General features: G+C 48.1%; 1 protein-coding gene across 2 annotated transcripts in view; it reads left to right on the forward strand.

The window, feature by feature from the left end:
- The window catches only part of LOC109314947 (WD repeat-containing protein on Y chromosome-like), a 42502-nt gene extending 28210 nt beyond the window's left edge, over positions 1-14292 (forward strand). For both annotated transcript variants that reach the window (XM_019542346.1, XM_019542347.1), the window contains exons 17-20: positions 1624-1808; positions 10206-10342; positions 11887-12033; positions 13839-14292. In XM_019542346.1, coding sequence (XP_019397891.1) covers positions 1624-1808; positions 10206-10342; positions 11887-12033; positions 13839-14123 — 754 coding nt within the window. In that variant the 3' untranslated portion in view covers positions 14124-14292. The remainder of the gene's footprint in view (positions 1-1623; positions 1809-10205; positions 10343-11886; positions 12034-13838) is intronic.
- The last annotated feature ends 8004 nt before the right edge of the window (positions 14293-22296 follow it).

The following is a 22296-nucleotide window of genomic DNA, read 5'->3' on the forward strand; positions in this document are numbered from 1 at the left end:
CTGGGGGTGCATTTAGATACGCTTAGTTCCTGGTATTTCCTTTTCAGGAGAGAAATGAGTGGACCGAACAGTAACCACATCTATTTTATTTATTATGTATAATCCCTGTGAACATCTTTGGATATAAGTAGAGGTTAAATAGATGGAACAATGTGGCTTGAAGGTTATTTCGCACAAAGATTATCCTGGGAAGAAATAGCGGTTGTCTTGACAGAAGAAACTCCCGAGTGTGGATCTTGTTCAACTCCCATTGATGGTGTCGCTTCTTTTGGGGTTTGGGGCTTCGGGGACTGCAGGTGGATCATCTCCATAGTCTATGTAGTCCTGAGCTGAGGTGTTTAGAGAGGGCCTGCCCAACCTCTGGTGTGACCCAGGAGTAATACTGTTAAAATCCAGTGTCAAGCAGTATGCGACCAAAATGAGACCCAGCAACTATGTGTCCCTCCCCATCACGTTCACAGCTAACATGTCCTAATTACTACCCAGAAAAAGGAACCAGTACATCCCATTCAGTATAGAGCCGAGGCTGTCTTCTCTAATGGTTTTAACCTTTTCTGTAGTTGACACTGTCAAATTTCTCCTTGTCTAATGTTACTATTTTGGCCACACTTCTAATTATAGGCATGCCGGAGATTTGCAGCGAGATGTGCAGTCTTAGAGATTTTCCTGTTCAGGTTTGATTTAATGGAAGTGGCCAGCTTGGAGTACAAAAAAAAAGAAAAACTAAAACGGCACGGATTTTTGCATAAATGAATGTTAGTATTTGCATGTGCACCCTTTGGCTTTGGTACTAGAAATTTCATTCAAGGGAAAATCAATTGTCATATGTAGAAGTGCTGATGCAAAATGAGCCATTTCATGACAAGTGGACTTTTCAGTGTGAAATGACTTGGAAAAATATTGCCAAAAATGTTAATGCATTCCTTCCTTTTACATAGCCCTCTATTTATGGATACCTCTCCCCCTTGGAGTTGCTAACACAGCCAGACACCTTATTACTATATGAAGTAATATAGGACACATCCACCATATTTTTTTAAAAGCTCCTGACCTTGCACCAGGCACATTTTTGTCTCGCTGGCGGGATGCACGGCCTCTACTTGGGATCTCTTGAGCATGTATTAACCTTTTAGAGAAGCAGGACGTTGGCTGCTGTGCTTCCCCTGCTTTACCTGCAGCAGGCCAGGGTGTTCTGTCTTGCGTCGTGTCAGGGTCGATGTTAGCTTTATGAAGGGTTTAGAGTATGGATGTGTCTAGGATGGCTTGGAGAGGGATGATCCTGTCTCAGGCGGGTTGGACTAGATGACCTCTGGAGGTCCCTGCCAGCCCCACTTCTCTATGACTTCAATGGGGGTGCAATTTATATGCCAATCTGCAAGCTCGGCATGGCATCATACCGTTTAGGGACAGAGAAGGCCATTGGGCATAGTCGTGAACACCCTTCTCAACACGGTGCCTTAAATAGCTTCCTTGTCCCAGCACAGAGCTCACCAGCTCCTTCGCAGGTAAGACGGGTCTGATGCATCAGGGATCCTGGTAAACGTGATTGGGTTTGTTCACCATAAGAGAAATATTCCTGACTCCTGCAATGGCACCGTCTGTATTCGACTTTTTTTTTTCCAGGGGCCCTTGGGAGGAGAAAAAAGAGCTAAGGAAAAGGACAACTCTGACTGAGCCGCGGGTGCTTTTCAGCTCCAAGGACCCCGTCAGAAACATGGAGGGGGACACCGGGGAAAAGGGAAACCTGCAGGAGAGCAGTGGGCAAGGCACTACTGCCTGCAAGGTGGATCTGAGAGCACAACTGCAGGGTAAGGATGCACCGGGGGCCCAGCCTCAGGTTGTAAAGTATGTCCTCAAAATCTGGTACTTATTCTGGTTGGACAGTGAGACCTAACTCCATGCAGTCGGTGCAGGCAGTGACTGCCCTGGTACTGGGGTGAGGGGCAGCTACAGGCTATTTTAAGCCCCAGCCCAAATGAGGGTATGCTGAAGGCTGCTCTTACTTACACTCATCTGCACTGGATGCATGAGCCCATTGCATCCGTGAGGATCAGCGAGCGTGCTGTGTGCTCACAGCTGGCCCTGTGCCGCCGTGCAGCTGGCCCATCTTTCTCTCCATGCCAGTGCTGAAAACTCAGCCTCCTACCTTGAGGAGAACTTAACCAGCTGTGCTGTCTTGCAAGCCTGCCTGCGAGGCCAGGTGAATGCATCGTCCTCAGCCCTGCCCCTGGCTATTGCGGCATGGCCTTCATTTTTGCAATATGCTGCCCTGCACCCTGGGGCTTCCCAGGTAACCAACCCTCGGGGTCAGGGTTTTAGCTGTTCTGTCTGGCTAGCACAGCCCAAATAATGAGGTACAGGATTGAGCTGTGGACGGGTGGAACTTTTCTAGCCATTAAAATAAGTTAACATTTATGTAATTATAGAATAGCGTGACTCATTATTTGCCATCAGGCTTCATAAAAGTGTGATGAGAGATGTATAGCAAAGTATTTAATTAAGTTCCAGGGAGACATTTATACATAGCTTAGATTGCAATGAGCTAAATCCATTACTTCATCCAAATCCCAGTCTACTGCTTATTTTCTTCTGCTTCAAAATGATTTGAATGTTCTGCAATAGCTGGGTAAAATAATAATAGTGATAATAATAATTTTCAGAGTCAGGGGTGTATTTTACAGCTCCTAGGACTGCAATCTTGATATCTATACACAGTCAAAATTCCCAATTTAATCCAATGGGCAAACAGTTGAAATCTGGGGTGGGAGGAGATTTACCCAAGTCAGGACAGGACCCAAAGCCTGTTAGCAGCAGATTGTTCTAGCAGTCAGATAGTTTTACACAGCTGCCAAGCTTTTCCATAGATTGCACAGCCTTGACTTATTGCTAAGAAACAGACTGGGACCGGACTGCCCTTTTCACTTAAGGAATGCACAGCTGCAAAAATGAGGCTTCAGTTCATTTTGTGAAATGTGGGCCCCAGAAATATGGATTTCGTATAAATCGTACGGGTGTCCCATAAACAGAGGCACATTCATAATCGTGATACAGAAGAATGAATAAAACATTCCCAGATGTGTGGTGCCAATGCCGAGATGCTGTTGGGTACCCACAAAGGAAAATTCACTTCCATATTAAAGACTACAGCAGCAAAAAGGAGAGAGCGAGCCAGGACGTGCACAGCGACTCCAGGTATACAAAACACTGAGCAAACTCCCACAGTGGAAAATCTTTTCAGATGTGTGGAAATGTATTCACTGTGAAAGTCTTTGTTTCTCTAGCAACGAGTCAGATCCTGTGGGTGTCTTTTTAAAGAAACTAAATAATCCGATTACCGCTATTACCATTTATGTTATCAGAGCAGGGTAGCTGCATCTTCTGCTCTGGAGTTCCAGCTCCTTGTCCCAGGGCTCAGGGAGGTAACGCCCCACGTACCTCTGCGTACAGTTTTGCACAACTGGCCCAATGCCTTAAGAGTCCTATTCTCAAAAGCACTTAAGCATGTGGTTAAATCCTATTGAAGTCAATGGTATGCAGGTATGTTCTTAACGACCTAATTAAGCACTTTGTTGGATGGAGACAGACTTAAGGACACGCTTACACTTAGGCGAGTGTAAACATGCTTTGGAAAATTAAGTTCTAAATAGTTAACTTTGCCTTTCTCCAAGGTTTTAGGTATATTGGCCCCTGCCAAAGCAGGGTAATCGGATGACTGGGTAATGGTGATGCAGTCTGGGAAGGCTATGAGTTGGGCCCTCGCCTTACCGGAAGTAGCTTGTGTCTAGCACGGCACTCGCAAAACCTGCAGGTATGAAACGAAGCAGCCTTGCAGAGATCAGCCAGCTGCAGGCTGTGTCCAGCTGGAGCTGCGGGCTGGGTGCAGGCCTCAGAGGTTCAAGGCGCGAGTGGTGCATGTGTTGAGCCCAAAGGCAGATTTCCTGCGTGTTCCCTTCCAGGTGAGGAGTGCCTTGTTTCCCAAAGCTCACAGGCTGACAACCACCGTGCTGCCCTCAAACCTGTGTGCGCAAGCACGCGTCCACACTGTATCCGCAATGCTTTTTGGAAGAACAAAGATCAGGGTCTCCTGTCAAGCAATAAAACCTACTCCAAGAGTCTGGGAGGATGCAGAAGTTTGTCATTTCATGGCTGTGAAGAGTTTACGATGGGCTGCAGCCCTTCAGAGCCGGACGCGTTTCCACAACGAAATCCAAGAGCGGCGACGAACAGGAAGGGATTAGGGCTGCAGGCAGAGCCCGGTACCATCAGTGGGGCCCTTTCCATTGATTTCAGTACGTTTGAATTAAATCCTTAGGCACGGAGGGGTGGGAGGGATTATGCGGCAATCAGACCAGGAACTGCGGAGACAGACTTTTCCTAGGTTCCTCTGGGCTGCTTTTTTTTTTTCTCTCTTGGCTTGGCTCTTCATCACACTTCTCTTTGGTTATGCCTGCATCCTTTCCCCAGTGCTCTCAGCTAGGGATTGCACGCACCCTGCTTGCAAACCCCGCAGCTATTGCACGCACCCTGCTCGCAAACCCAAACCTAGGGATGTAGCAATGAAGTTGCTCTCAGGATGTTCCCCAGCCCTCACTTTCAAGCCCTGTGACTCCAGTGTACCAGAGGTTGGGCTCCTGTGAAGCCGTCATCCCCCTCTGAGAGCACAGGCATGTAGGTGCATCGTTTGTGGTTTAGCTTCAAGTGCCAGATCTGCTCCGGGGGGTGTCAGGCACCTGCATTAGTGAACACGTAACAGCTTCAGATCCTTAGGTGGAAGCTGCTTTGCAATGCAGAGATGTTCTGTTACCGTATTTCTGTTCAGCATGTGTGCCTGCAGCCTTTCTTTCCAGTGGAGCTCAGGCCAGGGAAATATTTGCCTAGTCCATTCCCCCTGCACAATAGTGTATTTAAAGTCAAACACTAACTGTACCCATGGTACAAAATGTGCCGGGCGGAGCGACAGCTTTCAGAAGCAAAGGTCAAGCAGGAGCGAAAAGGGCGCATTCATGGAAGGTAGAAAACCACGTCAGACAGTGGCTTGGACCCCTGCAGACTTTCCATGATGTCTTTGATTTTTCCTGCCTATCAAATCCAAGGCAATATTCTGCATTTAGTGCCAGGCTGGAACCGGCTCTGCTGTGATAAAACATGGGTTGCAATCATTCCTGCTCAAGTGGTTTTTCTGTGTGTTAAGCAGTGAAGGTCGAAGCTGCAAGTTGCTGAACCGAGGAGTGATCCTGGTTGCTTCACTGTTGATAGTCATCCCGGTGCTCAGCTTTTTCCCCCTGGAAGCCAGGTCCCTTTAGAGGGTGGCAAGATGAGCACCCAAAATAGAAGAACTTAAAATCACTAGTCAGTTTTGAAGTTTTAAGCTGTTTAAACTGTGCGTATGGTAAGAGCTGACCACTCCCCGGCACAGGGTTTTACTCCGCTGTCTGCCACATGAGCTAGATGAGTGCTGGTTTTTTGGTATAGCCCCTGCAAACCTGTCAAGAGTGGGGAGAAAGGTCTCGCATTCAGGATGTTGGGCTGGGACTCAAAAGATGTCAATGCATTTTGCCACTCAGCTGCATCCTCCCACAATCGTGCTGAGCGGGTCACTCTAACCCAGCGCCTTCTGTCCCTATTCATAAAAAAAGGGGCTGATAATTTCCTACCCCACAAGAGGACTGCAGGAAGACAAATATGTTCATAGCTGTGAAATGCTACTTGCAAATACCTAGACAAGACTTGACCCTGGAGGAGCCTGGCAGTCCCTCCAGGTGAAAACAGCCAGGATATTCTCCCGGGAGCGTTTGCTCAGGTCAACAGGGGATGGCTGCATCAGAAACCTGAAAGACTGCTGGAACAACCCGGGGCAAAGCCGGACGATTAGGAAATGCTTAAATCAGCAGCGATGTATGGAAGTAGGTCAGGTGGGAAGACAAAAGGTGCATGTCCTGGGAAAAGTCGAGATCCTACAGAATTAATTACTCCTCATCAGCTCAGGCAGATGCTATTTAAACCCCCCTCACCGCAGACCCTCTTTGCTTAAGACAGTCTCCGAATCAAGTCTGCCAAGTGCAGACTTAGCAGATACCAATTAATGAGATACGCAACCCAAAAATGAGCAGGAAAAGTGCCTCGGTGCAATGGGAAATCTGAACTCCCTCAAGAGCCAAAGTTCCCTCAAAATACAAGTATCGGAGGATACGATGTAGGTGACAGGGATAAGATTATTTAGGAAGGCCACAACCTTAGTTTGATGGACATGACTGGCCTGACAGTATTACACCAGTCGAAAGATGGCCTCGGTAGCCTAATAACTACGAAGCGTTCCCTCCAGGAATGTCCTCAGGCCGAGCCACTCTCTGCAAACCTGAAGAGGGGCCTGATTTTTGTCTGATGGATGTGGGCTCGGAAATGAACTTTGCTACCACCTGCTGCAAGCTCATTGGTTAAGCAGGACAAATTGCCAAATGCTACAGGAACCGAGGCCTCATTAGCGTGATTGAGGCTTTGGCAAAGTAAAGGCTTCTCCGTTTCCATTTATAGGAAACATTGAGAAAAGCTGTGGCAGGAGTTCAAGGAAGGGCGGTATGCACAGTTGCATTATGAAGTCTAGACAGCACTGGATCCCAGGGAGACTGAAGAATGTCTCTTTACCCTGCCTGGTGTATTGTTTAAAACTCAGAGGTATTATTCAATGAGAAACAAAAGGGGAAAATATTTAATTCCTTTGTTCAAGCAGGCACAGATGTATAATTGTCTCCCTTGAAATCCCACCTTCACACGCGTTCTCCGGGAGATCAGAGGCTGCCAGCATTTTGCATGCACCAGGGTCTGAATGATCTCCTACCAGTGAGGGCCTCCTCTGAAGTCATCTAGGTGCTTTTTCTACCAGTAAGCCCTTGAGAAGGATAAAGGTAGGGAGCAGAAGCAAAGATGACAACTAGCCTAGCTGCTAGAAAACTTTTCCTATACGGCCCTCCTTTGACTTCCACGGGCTCCTTGCCCCCTTTGTTTTTCTCAGGCCCTGGCATTGCTCACACTATTCCTCTGATCCCCTGAAATGGAAAAGTTCTCCATAAGATTAGGAGGCAGTAGCCCTGGCCTTGAGTTTAGGGATTAATTTGAAAAGCAATGGCATCTAGCACAGTGGTGAGAGGGCTTGCATTCCCATCCGCCCCCGACGCAAGCCATGAACGACCGAGTTGTAGCTCACGAGGGGCGAGGGCTGCGTGGAGGGTTTAAGCGGAGAGCGCGGAGCTGCAGGCCAGAGAGGGAAGGGGGAAAGAAGAGCTCTCAGAAAGGGGTCCCACCTACCTACCCAGTGAGATAAGATCGTAATAAAAGGAGCGGGCCCTAAGGTGACGTAAGGCAAGGTCAGGGGATCAGTGGTGGGAAGGCAGTCAAGGAGCAGGGTGAGGAGAGAAGACTTCTCCTCTGAGTCCCTGCCCTCTGGACAAATTGTGGATTGGTGGCGGTCTGTCTGGATGCCACAGGATGCCCAGAAGTGGGCATTTGAAAGGCCGCGCTCTCCCCCCAGTGTGTTTCAAACAGCTGAGCCTAGTTGCTGTTCTGTGCCTGGCTTAGTCGTGCACACGCACCAGGCCGGGCCGGGCAGCAGCTCTGAAGAAAAGGACCTGGGGGTGACAGGGGACAGTAAGTTAAATAGGAGCCAGATGGTGCCAAGGAGGCTAACGGCATCCTGGGCTGCGTGGGCAGGAGCGTTGCCGGCAGATCCAGGGAAGTGATTATTCCCCTCGGTTCGGCACCGGGGAGGCCACACCTGCAGTCCTGGGATCAGGTTTGGCCCCCCACGACAGAAAGGATGTGGGCAAGTTGGAGAGAGCTCAGCAGAGATGGTTGTGGGGCTGGGGGACAGGGCTTGTGAGGAGAGGCAGAGGGAACGGGGCTGAGTGTGCAGAAGAGACGACCAAGGGGGATTTGATAGCAGCCTTCACCTCCCCGCAGGGGGGTGCAAAGAGGATGGAGCTGGGCTGGTCTCAGTGGGGGCAGGTGGCAAGACAAGGAGCAATAGGCTCAAGTTGCGGCAAGGGAGGTTTAGGTTGGATATTAGGAAGAATTTTCTCACTAGGAGGGTAGTAAAGCGCTGGACCAGGCTCCCCAGAGAGGTGGTGATCGCTCCAGCCTTGGAGGTTTTGAAGACCCAGGTAGACCAAGCCTTGGCTGGGATGATCTAGCTGGGGCCGATCCTACTTTCAGCAGGGGTTTGGACTAGATGTGACCTCCTGAGATCCCTTCCACCCTCATTTTCTGTGATTGTATGATTCCTCCCCACCTCCGCCTTCCACCCACACGAACTCCAAGCCCCTCATGAACTTAAGACCATTCAGGTTTGAGTCCAAATTTCATCTCTCCAGTCCTTTTCCTGTTATGGGATCCTGAAAATGAAAACCTTGCAGGTTCAAGTCAGGAGCTGTCGGCTCGAGTCCGCATCTGCTCTTCCCAGCGTCTGCCACGTATAATCTCTGCTCAGCATGGACAACAAATTCAGGCCAGTGCGACCTTTGCTTGGGCTTTCAATCAGTTTGTGCTTCTCGGTGGATCTGGCTGGAGAATGAACTATTCCTTTTGCAGACAGGTTTCAAGGTTGAGGTTCTGCGAATTTTTTTTCCTTCTGTTTTGAAATAAAAATAAAACCTTTGGAGGATTTGGGGGCAGTGGAATTGCCGAAATGTCCGTTTTCAGCTCAGAAAGTTTGATTCCCTCTCTCTCCCTTTCTCTGGTCAGAAGCAGCTAGAGACCTGGACCTCAGAAACCTTCCTGTCAAAAACTTTACTGAAATCAATATATCTTCATGAAATGTTTTGATTAAAATACAAAGACTTGAAAATATTCTTGCTAGTTCTCCTCTGGCTGAAGCCCGTTTCAGATTCAGCGGGGCGGGAGCGGTTTTAAACTTGAATCAATTTTTAAAATTCAGGGAAGCATTTCTTTTTGGTCTTAACAATGTCCCAGAAAGCCTCTTCCACAACCTGAGAGGCAGACTGTGCACAGCTAAACTTTAGCCATGACTGACACAAGGCCTCTTCGGGGTTGAAATGCAGCCCCCATTTTTAACAGCAAACAGCAGCTTGCAGCTGCGACGGGCAGGGCACAAAACCAGGTGCAAGATGCAGCTGGCACTGCAGCATCAGGGGCAAGAGAGCTCGGGGATTATGATCAGGGTTATCCCAGTCCGCGGTGGGGCGATCGGTTTGATGTCGACTCGGACGGATCCATGCGGCACCGAAGTCCTGCATTACAGTCGTTCAGCCACCAAAATCCCTCTTCTGGCATGGCTGCATCCACGCCAGTGTGTTTTGCCAGCCTAGCCACGCCGGCGAAGGAGCGTGATCCTTCCACGCTCCCAGCCAACACGGCTGTGTCAGTACAACTTTATAACACAGACCAGGGGCAGCAACTCGCACCCCTTGGGCCAGATCCTGCCCACCCAGTGATTTCATCTGGCCCGTTCATGGGGGCAGCAATTCAGCTGCAGGGGACTGAGTGATTTCAGCCCCCGTGCCTAGAGGTTTGCTGACCCCTGGTGTAGACTAGACTTTTATATCTGGTTGTGCACGATGCTGAGCGCACACAGCTCCCGGGGGGGGTCTCTCGGCGCCTTTCACGACGGGGCTCAGCGCTTACAAGCACCGATGAGGTCCTGCATGCAGCAGCCAGGCGGCAGAAGCAAATCGTTCCCGTGTGCAATGCCCGGGGATGCTTTTAAATGTTGCTCGGTTCAAATAAATAAAGGAGTATTCCTCTGGGATTGGGAGGTAATGAAGAGATTAATGCAGCTGGAATTTAAAAAAAACTAAAAGGACGAAGTAATCTTTGAATGCGCCAGGCTGAATTTGACTAAAGGAGCACTGCAAACGGTCTTTTCTTTTTCCAGTCAGTTTGATAAGTGGCTTGAATCAATATTAACACATGCGGAGGTTGGAGAATGATTTCCCACCTCTGGCAATTATAACAGCATCCCAGAAGTCAATAAAGCAAATGGGAAAATGAGGGTCTGGCAGTGTTTGTCACTCCCTGGCAGTGCTAGAGAAGATACAACCATATAATAAGTAGATGTGTTTTTCCTCTTAAGCCACACGACATTTAGCAGTGGGTCAATTGCTGATCTTTAACTCTGCTGAGATTCTTCTTTGAAAGTATCAGCAGAGGCGCTTGAACCCTATTCGCTCCTTTTTAACCCTATTCTCTCTCTGCAGAACCTCAGTTACCAAGAGCTGATCGCCTCCGTCTATCACCATCACCCAGCAGCCAACTCTCTGGGGAAGACGGCGTTCAAAGCCGCCTGGCCACCCCACAATTATTAACCAGCGCCTTGAATCAAAGGAAATGTGAGGTGAGACTGTAACATCTTTCTTCCATCTCTGAGCTTGACCCTCCCGCATCCAACTGATTGGCGAAACCCTGATGCTTAGGACAAGAGACTCTGCCATGAGCTCAAAATGAGTAAAAGGCACACAAAATGATAAAGCAGCATAAGCCAAAAAAGAACATTTTGTGGGTTATGCAATAACAATCCAATCTATTGCAAATATAAGAACAAGTCGACTGTTGAGCAGCATGTAGAAACTAGCTAGTGGATGACTTCTAAAAGTAATAGCTGGTGATTTTTATTTCTGCACGAGGCAGCAAAGCTGAGATATATTTAACGGGGGGAAAGCAAACAAAGGTAATCCCCAAGGGTCTCCATTCTTAGATATTCTTTCCAACATTAAATTTCATAGTTCAATGCTGATTTTCTGGGGTCGGGTGTGTCTGATGTGTAGACATGAGACCAGAAGTGAGTATTAAATCAGCTCATCTGCCCTCCTGCACAACACAGGCCAGAGAACGTCATCCAGCTGCTTCTCTATGAAACCCAATAATGCATACAACTAAAGCAGGAAGGCATCTGGTTTTGACCTAAAGACTTCAAGCCCTGTCGAAGAATCTACTCCCTCCATACGTTGTTCCTAGGATATAATGATTTGTGGGCAATGGAATAAGTCCAGTCCTATAGCAACTATATTTGAAGACTGCTCAAGTAGTCTTCGGTAAGGAGGAGGTTGACCTGGGTGCATTATCCAGCGGACAAGTCTCAAATCTGTATTCTGGTTGGTGTTCTCAGTACAGTGGTCAAGGAGATGTCCTGGAGGTGGGATTTTGTCCAGGCCGAGGCAGAGGCATGATGATGCAGGGGTCGTGCCCACCGTCTTTTGTACCTGTACTTTGGACGTAAGGAAAGGTCGGTCTCCAAGGCCATGGGTCCAGAAAGTTTTCAGGCAAAAAATGTCACATCTCAGACCTATCACTTCTCCCTTTCTTTTGAGCAATGAGAGAAGTAGCTGTGGGCAAGCACAACAAGCCTGACGGACCCTCTGAGATGCTGCATTCCCTACTGAGCAACTCATCTCCTGCTCTTATCTTGTCTCTCATCCACGGGCTTTCCTTGTTGGCTCGCGGCGTGACCTCCAAGCAGGAGCTCGCTGCAGGTGAAGACCCGCAGCAGACAGGGGGGTGCTGCATGAATGCAAGGGTCTACCCAAGGCCTGGCATTGTAAACTCTGCCATGCAGGCACAATGGTCCGTGCTTCTTTCCTGGAAGTAGCCAGCATCTTTTGGTGCATTTGAAAAGTAATATACAGCTTGGTTTCTCGGGGTCATGCTTCGTCCGGGATTAGCAGTGCTTTCGAAGAGGCTCTTGCAGAACATGAGTCCTTCACTTCCATTAAGGTGCAGTGTGCTTCCAGCTTTGCAAATGGGACAGTTCTGGGGCAGTAGCTATAGATGTTTCCAACAATTATCAAAGCTCTCTTCCTCTAACAAGGGAGCTCCTCTCTACATCAGTATGATGAGATGATTGCTGTCGTAATCCAACCTGTCTTTCATTTGCAATGCCAGGATCCTTTCAGCCGGTACGTGGAAGACAAACTGATAAAAAGAATAGCTGGAAGGAAAGCCCGTCGGCATATATTCGGCACGATCAATGCTAAAAAATGCAACCCATTTGGGACAATCTGTTCACCTTTCCAAGCCCTCACAACCTCGGTAAGCATCCTCCTCTCTAATATCTTTAGATTAGACGCAACAGCCCCGGTATGTTGCCAGGCTGCAAAAGCCCATTCTGTCATTGTTTCTGATACAATTTTCCAAATCAATATCTTATGAAGACCCAGCGTAGCATGTTTGGCAGAAGTTGGACGATTTAGTCTAGAGAAGACTGAGTGCGGATTTAATCGGTCTTCACGTAAAGAAAGGGTTGCTATAAAGAGAAATGGGGAATCAGTTGTTGTCAAGGAACAAGACAAGAAACAGTAGCCTTAAACTGATTTTTTTTTTAAAAGGGATGCTTAGGTTGCATATTAGGAAAAACTTGCTAACTGTGGGGGTGGTTCAGTGCTGGAGTAGATTACCTGGAGGTCATGAAATCACCATCATTGGAAGTGTCTACATTTTTGTCTGGGATGGTTTGGAGAAAGTTGATTCAGTCTTGAAGAAGGGCTGGGATTAGATGGTTTCCTGAGGCCCCTTCCAGCCATATATTTCTATGATTCCTGTCATGTTCTCCTTGTGCCTTTTCCAGAAATGTTTCTTTTCTCCATGAAATGTTCTACAAATGGCTAAAGTTAAAAGAGAGCAAATGCACACAGCTGTCTGTTAAAGGAGTAGCATCAATTTAAAAAAATCATAATTTGCAACCGAGTCATATGACTGACCTCACGAACAAACAGTTTAGAATACTAAAATCGAAATAATTATAAAAGGCTATTTTTGATCTAATTGCTTGCCAGTTGCTTACTTTTTTAAGAGTAATTTGCTTTCACGTCTTGATCATCACTTTCTGGTTTTCGACGCGACCCCATTCAGTTGGCCAGATCTGCCTGGGAGGAAAGTATCAGTGAGCATCTAAAATGTAGAAAAGAAAACCATGCAAACATTTATCCCAGCTTGCATGAAAGCTTGCTTTTACAACAGTGAAATGCAGAGTCCCATTCGAGGTGGCTGTGCTCCTTTCAAAGAGAGCCAGCATTCCCTCTTTTTTTAAGTCCTGTTACCTTTGATCATTTTTTATGTTTGAAGTTTATCTCCTCTCCCCCCCCCACTTTGGTCTGTGTTTGTAAAGCACCTGCCCTAAGCGCGGCACCGATGCATCTCTAGCGCTTCCAGGCACTGTCGCCAAATACCAGTAATCATCATATCCATCTAGTATGTGTCTTAGCAGCTTATTACTCCCATTACCACAGTGCCCCCAGCACCTCACAGTCTTGAATATACTCATGAACTGATAATAGCGGCACTTAGAGCACATGTATCATTTGATTTGAAAAATGCTGCATAAATATTAACAAAGTCATCCACGTGATACTCCCAGGAGGTACATGGGATTGTTGCAAGGCTTTCGAAGAGGAAAGCTGAGGCATAAGTGGGTGGGTGACTTGTATAAGAGTATATATCTGCATCGCGGACTGCGCTGTAGCGTCGATATACCTGGGCCGACTTTAAATGAGCTTGGCTGGGTACTGGAACTAGTCTGGCTGTGGGAGAAGTAGGGGAAATCAGGCTGTATGACACGACGGTTGGACTGTATCTCACGTATCTCTGTACTGGGTCGCACCCTGCACGGTAGACATGCCCTAAACCTGCAGAGTTAACCAGTGCTTTTGCTCTGTGGAGCTGCTGCAAAGACTGGCATGTGTCCTTTAGAGAGGGGCTTTAAAGAGACTTTCCTTGTAACGTGTCTGGGCGCACGCTCAGAAACTGCGCGGATAAAGAGAAATCACTAACAACTGCTGCGACGAGCGATCCCCCCCTCCCTCCAGGTTCACCTGTGAGCTTAACTCTCTCTTTCCCAGGAGATGCAGAGGCTGACTTTACCTGAAGACTTACCGATGACCCCACGGATGCTGAGACAGGGTATAGTCTGCACCTCTGAGATGGACTTAAGATCTTTACAACTTACCTTCCCAGAGCTGGATGGTGAGAAGACGGATGAGCCCACCCTGGGTGAGAAAAAGAAGTCATCCGTCCATGCAAAAACCTCTTTCCTTCCCCCACTGGTGAAGCCTCAAACACCTACCCTCTCCTCCAGCACAAAGGCTAAAAGTTTCCAGATTCCCCCTTCACACCTCTCGCCATAGCTGTCTCCCGGCTTGTAAAAAAAGTGCAACACACCAAAACCTCCTGAAAGACAGCATCCTTTTCTATATAGCGCTTTAACTTTCGGTAGCAGACCCTGGCCTATTATTTTGTGCAAATGCTTTGAAGCCTGAGCTTCCTCCTTAATGTACATAAAGTCATTAAAGAAGAGCATTTCTGCTGTTTGGTTTGAAAATGGTGACATCCCTGCCTTTATTAAGTAAAGCGAAAGCCAATGATCCCCAGTCCCATGATGAGCAAAAGCAGCTCTCAAGCCCCGAGCTCTTGCCGTCGTTGGTACATAGAAATCACCTGACGCAAACTTCTGGCACTTCCAGTTTTGCAAAGCACAGTTCAAGAGACACGTTGGGCCACGTTTGTGTACTTAAGTCCCCTTGAATGCTGTTTGACCTCTTGAAGCGAGGTGTAAAACGTAATCAGAGAAATTGCAACGCGGCTATCTCTGTTTGTCGGCTCTCATAGTAATTCTCCAGTAGTTGCTCTGTATTTTGAAATTTCCTTCGTTAACGGCAGCACCAGTTAAGCCTAAATGTTACCATATGAGCCAATGCTCCCCTGCAGTTTATAAGCTGTTGATACTTAGTTATCTAGTAAAATCATAGTGCCTTCAACTATAATTGCCCTGTAATCTGCATATCACACATAACTATGCAATTGAGCAACGGCTGCAATTGCTAAAGGGGGTTATTATTTGCCCTGTGAGGGAGTGGAGGGCAGACAGCAGTTGTAAAGCCGTTTTCAGACACTCGGTAAACCATGAGTTTGACCTCAGATGCAGCCGTCTCGCTCTGGAGCGGGAATCGATGAGCTTGGTGAGGTCTGGGATCAAAGCAGGATGATGTCATCACAGCAGCGTGACTCGACATGTCATCCAAAAGATCTCTTGTTTGAGTCCTAGGTTTGCAGCTCGTTTGGACTGCGTACGCCGGGAGGGATCTTGGGTCATGAAAACAGCCAGATGAGAGCTGAGCAAAACCAGAATGTCCCTCCCGGGCAGAAAACGAATATTTTGCTATTTGTTCTCCTCCCAAAATAGCGGGGATGTTCCTTGCACTGAAAGTTGCAGAAAGTTCGGATTTGGAAATACCCGAAAGGGAGCCAGAGGGGCCTGTATCGGAGACCCGGAGCATGCAGCATTCGAGTCGCGCCGCCCAGGAGGCACTTTAATGCTGAACTGCCTCCAGAATATTCTGTGTCAGCTTTCCTAAGACGAAACTGAAACATTTCTGCAAATTGAAACGTTGTCTGTAGACGACCTCGATTTTCAGAAACCGGAGATGATGCCAAGAGAAAATTCTTGACCAGCCCAACATTAGCCGTGCAATGGATGTGGTCTGATGACCGCCCAGCTGCCGTTTTGCAGGAAGACTGTGACATGCTGCTTTATTTAAAAAATGAGATGGCTAAATGCAAATCCAAGACTAGTCCCCATCCAAACTGCTCCCTGTTCCTTAATTCAGAGTGAATGCTAGTCTAATTACCTGCAGCTCAAATCTTCTTGTCCATGCCAGCATGATACGGCCACCGTAAGAAGACCAGAGGTGGACAGGTTAGATCTAAAAATGTGAGAGAGATCATAGCTAATTCTTTCCAAACAGGCACAACTCATTTAGCTATAAATGGGACAGACCTCGGCATTAGAATTGAAAGCAATTATGCTTAATTACATATAAGGCAGGGGAAAACTGAAAAAGTATGTTTAGTGGATCAGGCTCCTCTGAAACGGCCTAACCACAACCTCCCCCAGCTACTGATGCTGATGACACACCGTAGAAAAGCAAGGCAGTGGAGGAAGCACAGCCCTGCGGAGAAGAAACATTTTATAAAGACGAAGCTCCTATAAATGAGCCCGCAAGAGCTTGCTGCAAACAGCAGCCATTTCATTAACCTAGCAAGTCATTTGGAGTTTCGTAACATTTAAGCAGGCTCAGTGGATCAGTCCCTGGGAGTTTTACTGTGAAGTCCTAAAAACCTCTGTCTAAAAGAGAACTGAGAAATTTCTGAAACCTGGGTAGGTCCGCGGACAAGGAGCACAAGTGGGGAAAAAAACGCCAAAATTAGCCATTTCACTATATTGCCCCCGCCCCCTGCAAAACCCTGGAGCCAGGAAGGAGAGACAGCTTTGTATCATATGATCCTCAGCCCTGTGGAGCTGAAAGGCAGGGAAAGTTTCCCCCTTAGCAGTGCAGAGCCACATACACACATCTGGAGTCCTGTGTCCAGTTTTGGGGCCCCCACTACAGAAAAGATGTAGAAAAATTGGAGGGCAATTCAATGGTTTGGGGGCTGGGGCACATGACTTGTGAGGACAGGCTGAGGGAACTGGGTGTATTTAGTCTGGAGAAGAGGAGACGGAGGGGGATTGAATAGCAGCCTTCAGCTCCCCGCAGGGGCTGCAAAGAGGATGGAGCCGGGCTGCGGATGCCAGGACAAGGAGCGATGGGCTCCAGTTGCAGCAGGGGAAGCTGAGTTTGGATATTAGGAAAAACTCTCTCACAAGCAGGGTAATAAAGCACTGGACTAGGTTACTCAGAGAGGTGGTGACATCTCCATCCTTGGAGGTTTCTAAGACCTGACTACACAAAGCCCTTGGTTGGGATGATGTAGCTGGGGCTGGTCCTGCATTGAGCAAGGGGTTGGACCAGATGTGACCTCCTGAGCTCCCTCCAGCCTTTATTTTCTATGATCCTATGCTCATGGATAGCACTGTCCCGCAACATAGCGACTGATGCAGGGTGACGGACAGGCTTGCACAGGGCTCCAGCTGGAATCAAAGGAAGTGAACAGCGCTCAGCTGCAAATGTTTGCATCTCCAGGCAAGCTCTGGCATTATAGCCACGCAAGGCAGACTGCTCTGCAGAGTCAGACGGAGGACCGTGGGACTGCGTGCGTGTCGGTCAGGGAAAGATTAAGGGGGAGTCGGTTGCTGAAGGGACCAGAGAGCTCTCCACCGAAATAATTCTCAGAAGTGCTGCACTTCAGAAAATGATTGGAATTTATCACTTATTATTCGTGCACTATTTTTTCCCTGTGTTTGAAGGGCACCTTGACTATTACGGAAGCCAGAAAAGATTGTTGAATCAGCAGGGGATTTCTAACCGGAGAAGTACGGTTAGTTAATAAAAACAGGCAATTTACACAATTTGCAGAAACAGCTGGGGCTTATCTGGATGCCAATTAAACTGGTTCCCAGACCAATTTTCATAAAAAGATTAGACATTTATATGAATATGAAAAGCTTCTGCAGTTACACTAGCTAGGACACCAATTACAAGGCCCCAATGCCTCCTGCTTTAGAGCACCATTGAAGACCCCCGGTCAAGAAGCAATGTTCCCGGCGTGTGCTATCGCACAAGTCCTTTCAGATGCTCTTATCTACACAGCTGAAATGGAGGCAGGTATGTGAAGTTAAGGGTAAATATAAAGCATCCCCAGCAAAATGCAGTGTGATAGAGTGAGAGGTCATCAGAGAAGCATGGTGATATGGAATTACACAGGATCCAGCTGTGATAATGCCTGAGCTTGAATTAAGAGCAAAAATTCATTGCACATTGACTTTCACCACAGGACCCAGCCCCCCAGATTCAAACCCAGTGTCTTCCAAAAGTAATTCAAATTACAGTAATTTTCAACCTATCTCCTGTGTGGATGTACTTAGCTTTACTGAAACGACCACATGGAAATTCAATGAAAGCCTTTGTCTGAAATATAATTTACTGCAGTTTCTGATGTATACCTGGGAAGACCTATTTCTGTTGCAGCAGCTCATATTGAACTTGCCGTGATTTCTCTGCTTACCTCCAGAGCTGATCTCACTAGTGCAGGACACTTGACTTCTGAGTCCAAAGACTGCAAATGCCGTGACTTGAGAATATGGATGCAGCGAGGGTGGAGAACTTTTCAAAATGCTCGGGGATCACTGGTGAAGCTCCCCCGTCCTTCAGCTCAGCATCCATAAGGCTTGAAAGGACTAGTTGGTCAATGCACAATTATTGCACTTAAACAGCCAGGGCCCTAAACTCCTGTGCACCAGAAAGCTCACAAGCAAGCATTGCTGAAATGTCTGAACCTGGAATGATGACAGACTTACTTGACTTTGCATTTACACATTCAGTTCCCACCAAGCTACGTGAGCTGGAAACAAATAAAGTATCTGGGACCACCAGAAAAGGCTTAGAGTTGAAAACTCATATGGTTTTTTGTTGGGTCCTGTTGCCTCGGGAATTATCTCTGTTACTTGCAGAATATTTTTGCTGCTCTTCTATTTGTCATGCCATGCTGCCTTTTCCAGAGAGGGAGGGAACGATGCAAGAACAGCCTTGGAAGTAAAGCCTGCAAATGAGCACGGGATCCACTCGCCACTCGGCCACAGAGTCTCACTGGGACCTTGTGCAAGTCCTCTAGTGTCTCTGTGTTTCCGTCCCCATCGGAATAAAAGGGATGATAATACCCACTCCCCATCCTCCCAGAAGTGATGAAAGCTTCAGCTGGCATCAGAGAAAAGCGGAGCCAGTTCAGGAAGTTGAATTTAGGAGCCCTAGGCTCAATTTCCAGCTGCGCCATGCACTTCCTTTGGGATCTTGGGCAAGTCGCTCCGGGACAGAGGCAACGAACGTTTGTATTTGTTCCGGTCCCAAATCCCAGCACTGCCTATTTTGTCCAACCGTTGAATGAACATAGCCTAACGGGCCTGTCAGAGAGAATGAGCGCCCAAATCTCTGCCCTCCCAGGTGGGTGCCCGAGCCACTTGGATGCAGAAAGCCATGCGGTTTTCTCTCTGGCTCAACAGATCTTGAACTCGGTTCTGCAAGCTGGCCCAGCTTTGAACCTGGAGGAGAGTGCCCCACGGCTACAAAAGCCTGTAGCCAGGTGGGTCAGGCACTGCCCAACATGAGGGAGGTGCGTGTGAATCCCCTCCGATCAAACCTGGGCCTCTCCATCCCGCATTCGAGCTCCGTAGGAAGGAAGGCCTGGCTTCTGGACCCTTTTGGACTGAGAAGAGATGCATGCTGATTGCCTTCAGCTGGTGCCTGCCCGAGCTCTGGGGTCAGAAACGAAGGCACTCGGGAGCATAGGCGCTTCCAGGGCCAGGGAGCAGCTGAGAGAGGTCACTTAGGATCACAGGTTTGCAGTTAGACACCTAAAGCACCCGAGTCTCTTTTTGCATCCGTCTTTTCCAGCATCCCAGCCCAAGTAACACAACTTCCCTCTCTCAGGCTTTCCTGCCTTGCCTATTGACATCGCCAGGACTCGCTCTGACTGCAGGTTTGTGCAGCACTGAGCAAAATAAAGCTTAGCCGGGCCCTGTGGGTGCTTTTGCAATACGGACAGTGAGCAAGGCAGCTCCGCGGGAGGCCCGGCGGAGCCGGTCAGCGCAGGTCAACCAGGCTCTTGCCATTTCACTGCTCCCTGCCGGAAAACGACCCCGAGTGAATCACGTCCCGAGAGGAGGCTTCTGAACAGCAGAAGCCACATCCTTCTGCCGATGTACTCAGCTTTGTTTTGTTTCGCTCTGTCTCCAGCTGGATGGTGACCTCGTTGCAACCACAAACCAGCGCTCTCCCCAGGAAGCAGAGAGAAGGCGGCACATAAGCCATAGCCCTGCTTTTCCCCTGCCCTGAAGAGTGGGGGTTTCTTCTCCTGCCCTGCTGATCGCCGTGCCGCTGGCTCTGCCCTCAGGGGGATATAGGCTGCTCAGCACACTTGCTTTCAGCAGAAAAAGAAAAGAAATCACCACTGTCATTTATAGGAGCTGGCAGTAATCGCTGCAAGGCTGGTGTTCGTTCCAGACCTGTCCGAAAGGTCAGTGGGCATTCACAAGTAACCTGGCCGTGGCATATCTTTGTTTTGCCAGGTGTGCTTTACTTCCCAGGGGACCTTGTGGACCTTAGCTGTTCATTAGTCCTGCAGTCCAACCCACCGCTAGGCTTCAAAATATTTTTTCTTTCCACGAGTTAAGGAAGCTTGTTGCTCCCCTCTGCCACAGCCTGACACTTAGTGCAGCTGCGAAAGGTTCACACACTTTAGCTTGCCACACTCTTGCTCCATGGAAACTAATGAATAATTATTTCCTTCGACTGAAACTTGTTTTCCATTGTACACAGCATCCACTGACCCCTGTGCTCACACCTCACCGCTGAACACAGATTAATAGTTAATAAATAAGTCCACAGAGGGCTTGGTAGAATAGCAACTGAATGTGTTAAGGACGAGGGGCTACTCCATCTGCGTCTCACTGCAAATAAGACGAGGCCACCCTGATTTTCCCATGCACCCACCGCAGCCATGCATCAAGATACCAAGTTTACCAATATTATATAAACCCAGTACCACCTTCTGTACAGCGGCACCTCTTCTTGGGTTTTGTCTAAGCTTCTCTTACCATAAGGACTTCCACAAGAAGAACAAGAAGAACCAAACCGCTGATAGTCATGGACAGGGATGTGGGAGGGATGAGGTTTTGTTTTCGACTCAGAGGCCCTCTCTCAGCTAAACTTCTCGAGAAGCATGGGTGGTTTCTTCAGAGAGCTAGAACCATAACCCTTCTTAAACTGTCCCCTCCTCACCTGGTCTGCACCCATGCTTGTTCCTAAGGATTTTAGGAAACGATAAAGCACACACCTCCCAACTAATACCACGGGGGAAAAGATCCCACTGCTGAAAGGCGGAGGGCTCGCAGTCAGGTGGTACAGTAATATCTGTACCGTACCTCTCGTCCTGTTGTTTTGCATCCGGGTGACGCTCTGAACAATCGGCAGCCTTTACCTGTCCGGTCACTGCCGGTGGTGACACGTGAGCCATTTGGCTTCAGATGAGATTTATGCTCCCAGCAGTCTGGCTATGGACCAGCTCATACACTGCCCACAGGCTAGTTACTGACAGCTCTGCTTGCCAGAGGAAGAAAATGCAACTCCCCATCCGGCAAAGGGAAAAAGCAGACCGCAAAGCCGATGGGTAAAGGTCTGCAGGCTGTTTTGAAGGAGCCTAGCGAGAGGTGAGAGATTTTGATCGCACAGGTAAGACTGGTCTACGTGAGGAAACGGGCTGGGATATTTACTGCCAAAGAAACTATGCCGCAATCTGCTCCCTTTGTGGACGCGCTGTTCACGCTGACTCTGGGACAGAGCGTCCACGTGGAGAGCTCTGCAGCTCCTCTGAAATCCTGCGCGCGCGGCAAGGGCGGCTCAGTTTCCCCGCGTAGATTGTCAAGTCATTTAAGCCCACGGAGCAGCTCGTTGCTGTTATCAGTTTTCCAAATGAGGTTGAGGTGACCCTGTCTTTCTGATGACCAGGGCTACTCGGCAGAGAGAGCACGAGACTGAGGGCGCGCATGAGAGCGAAGGCGTCAGCAAAGAACAAATCGAGGTCTTGAAATCGTGGAGAAGCGGAGCATCAAATGGGATTTCGCAAACGTTTCCAAGGGACAGGTGGGGAGGGGGCATTTAATCTAGCATGAGATGTCTTGCTTATGCCCCCACCGATCTAGAGCTGTAACTTTTCATTGGACACCTGGGAGTCCAGGTGCCTGGATTCTCCCTCTTTCTGCCCTTGACAGAAGTCAAGGCAGTCTTTCATTTTCCCGAAACAGCCTTTGTTCTTTTAGGCAAGTGCTTCTGGTCTCTAAGTAGAAAACCCAGTTCTGGCTCTCAGCATTATTATTAAGGAAATGATTGACACACAAGTTGCTCTTAGGAGGTGCAAAGCACTGCAGATTCACAGTGATTTCCATATGAGCTTCAAAAGTGTAGACCTATGCTTTTCAAAGATACTGAGATGTCTGACTCTTGATTCAATGGGAGGCAGGTACCAAGAGACCCTTCAGTATCTGCCTTTCACTATCAAGTCTTTATGTCAGTGATATTTCCTGTTTCTTTTTACTAGAGTGTCCCATAATGACATAAAAATATAATTAAGTCCAGTTTCTCTTGCTTTACAACAGTCGTTATTTTTTTAAATAAATCTTTAAACAATTAGCAGTTAATCTTGTTAAGGAGCCTAAACCCTTCCACTTGCATCCAAAAATAATGGTGCTCAGCAGGGGTGGAAGAATATATATATAATGATGGAGATATACACACACACACACACACACACACACACACACACACACACACACACACACACACACACACACACACACACACACACACACAC

This window comes from Crocodylus porosus, unplaced genomic scaffold (assembly GCF_001723895.1).
Source record: "Crocodylus porosus isolate Cpor-Errol unplaced genomic scaffold, CroPor_comp1, whole genome shotgun sequence".
NCBI classification, from domain to species: Eukaryota; Metazoa; Chordata; order Crocodylia; family Crocodylidae; genus Crocodylus; species Crocodylus porosus.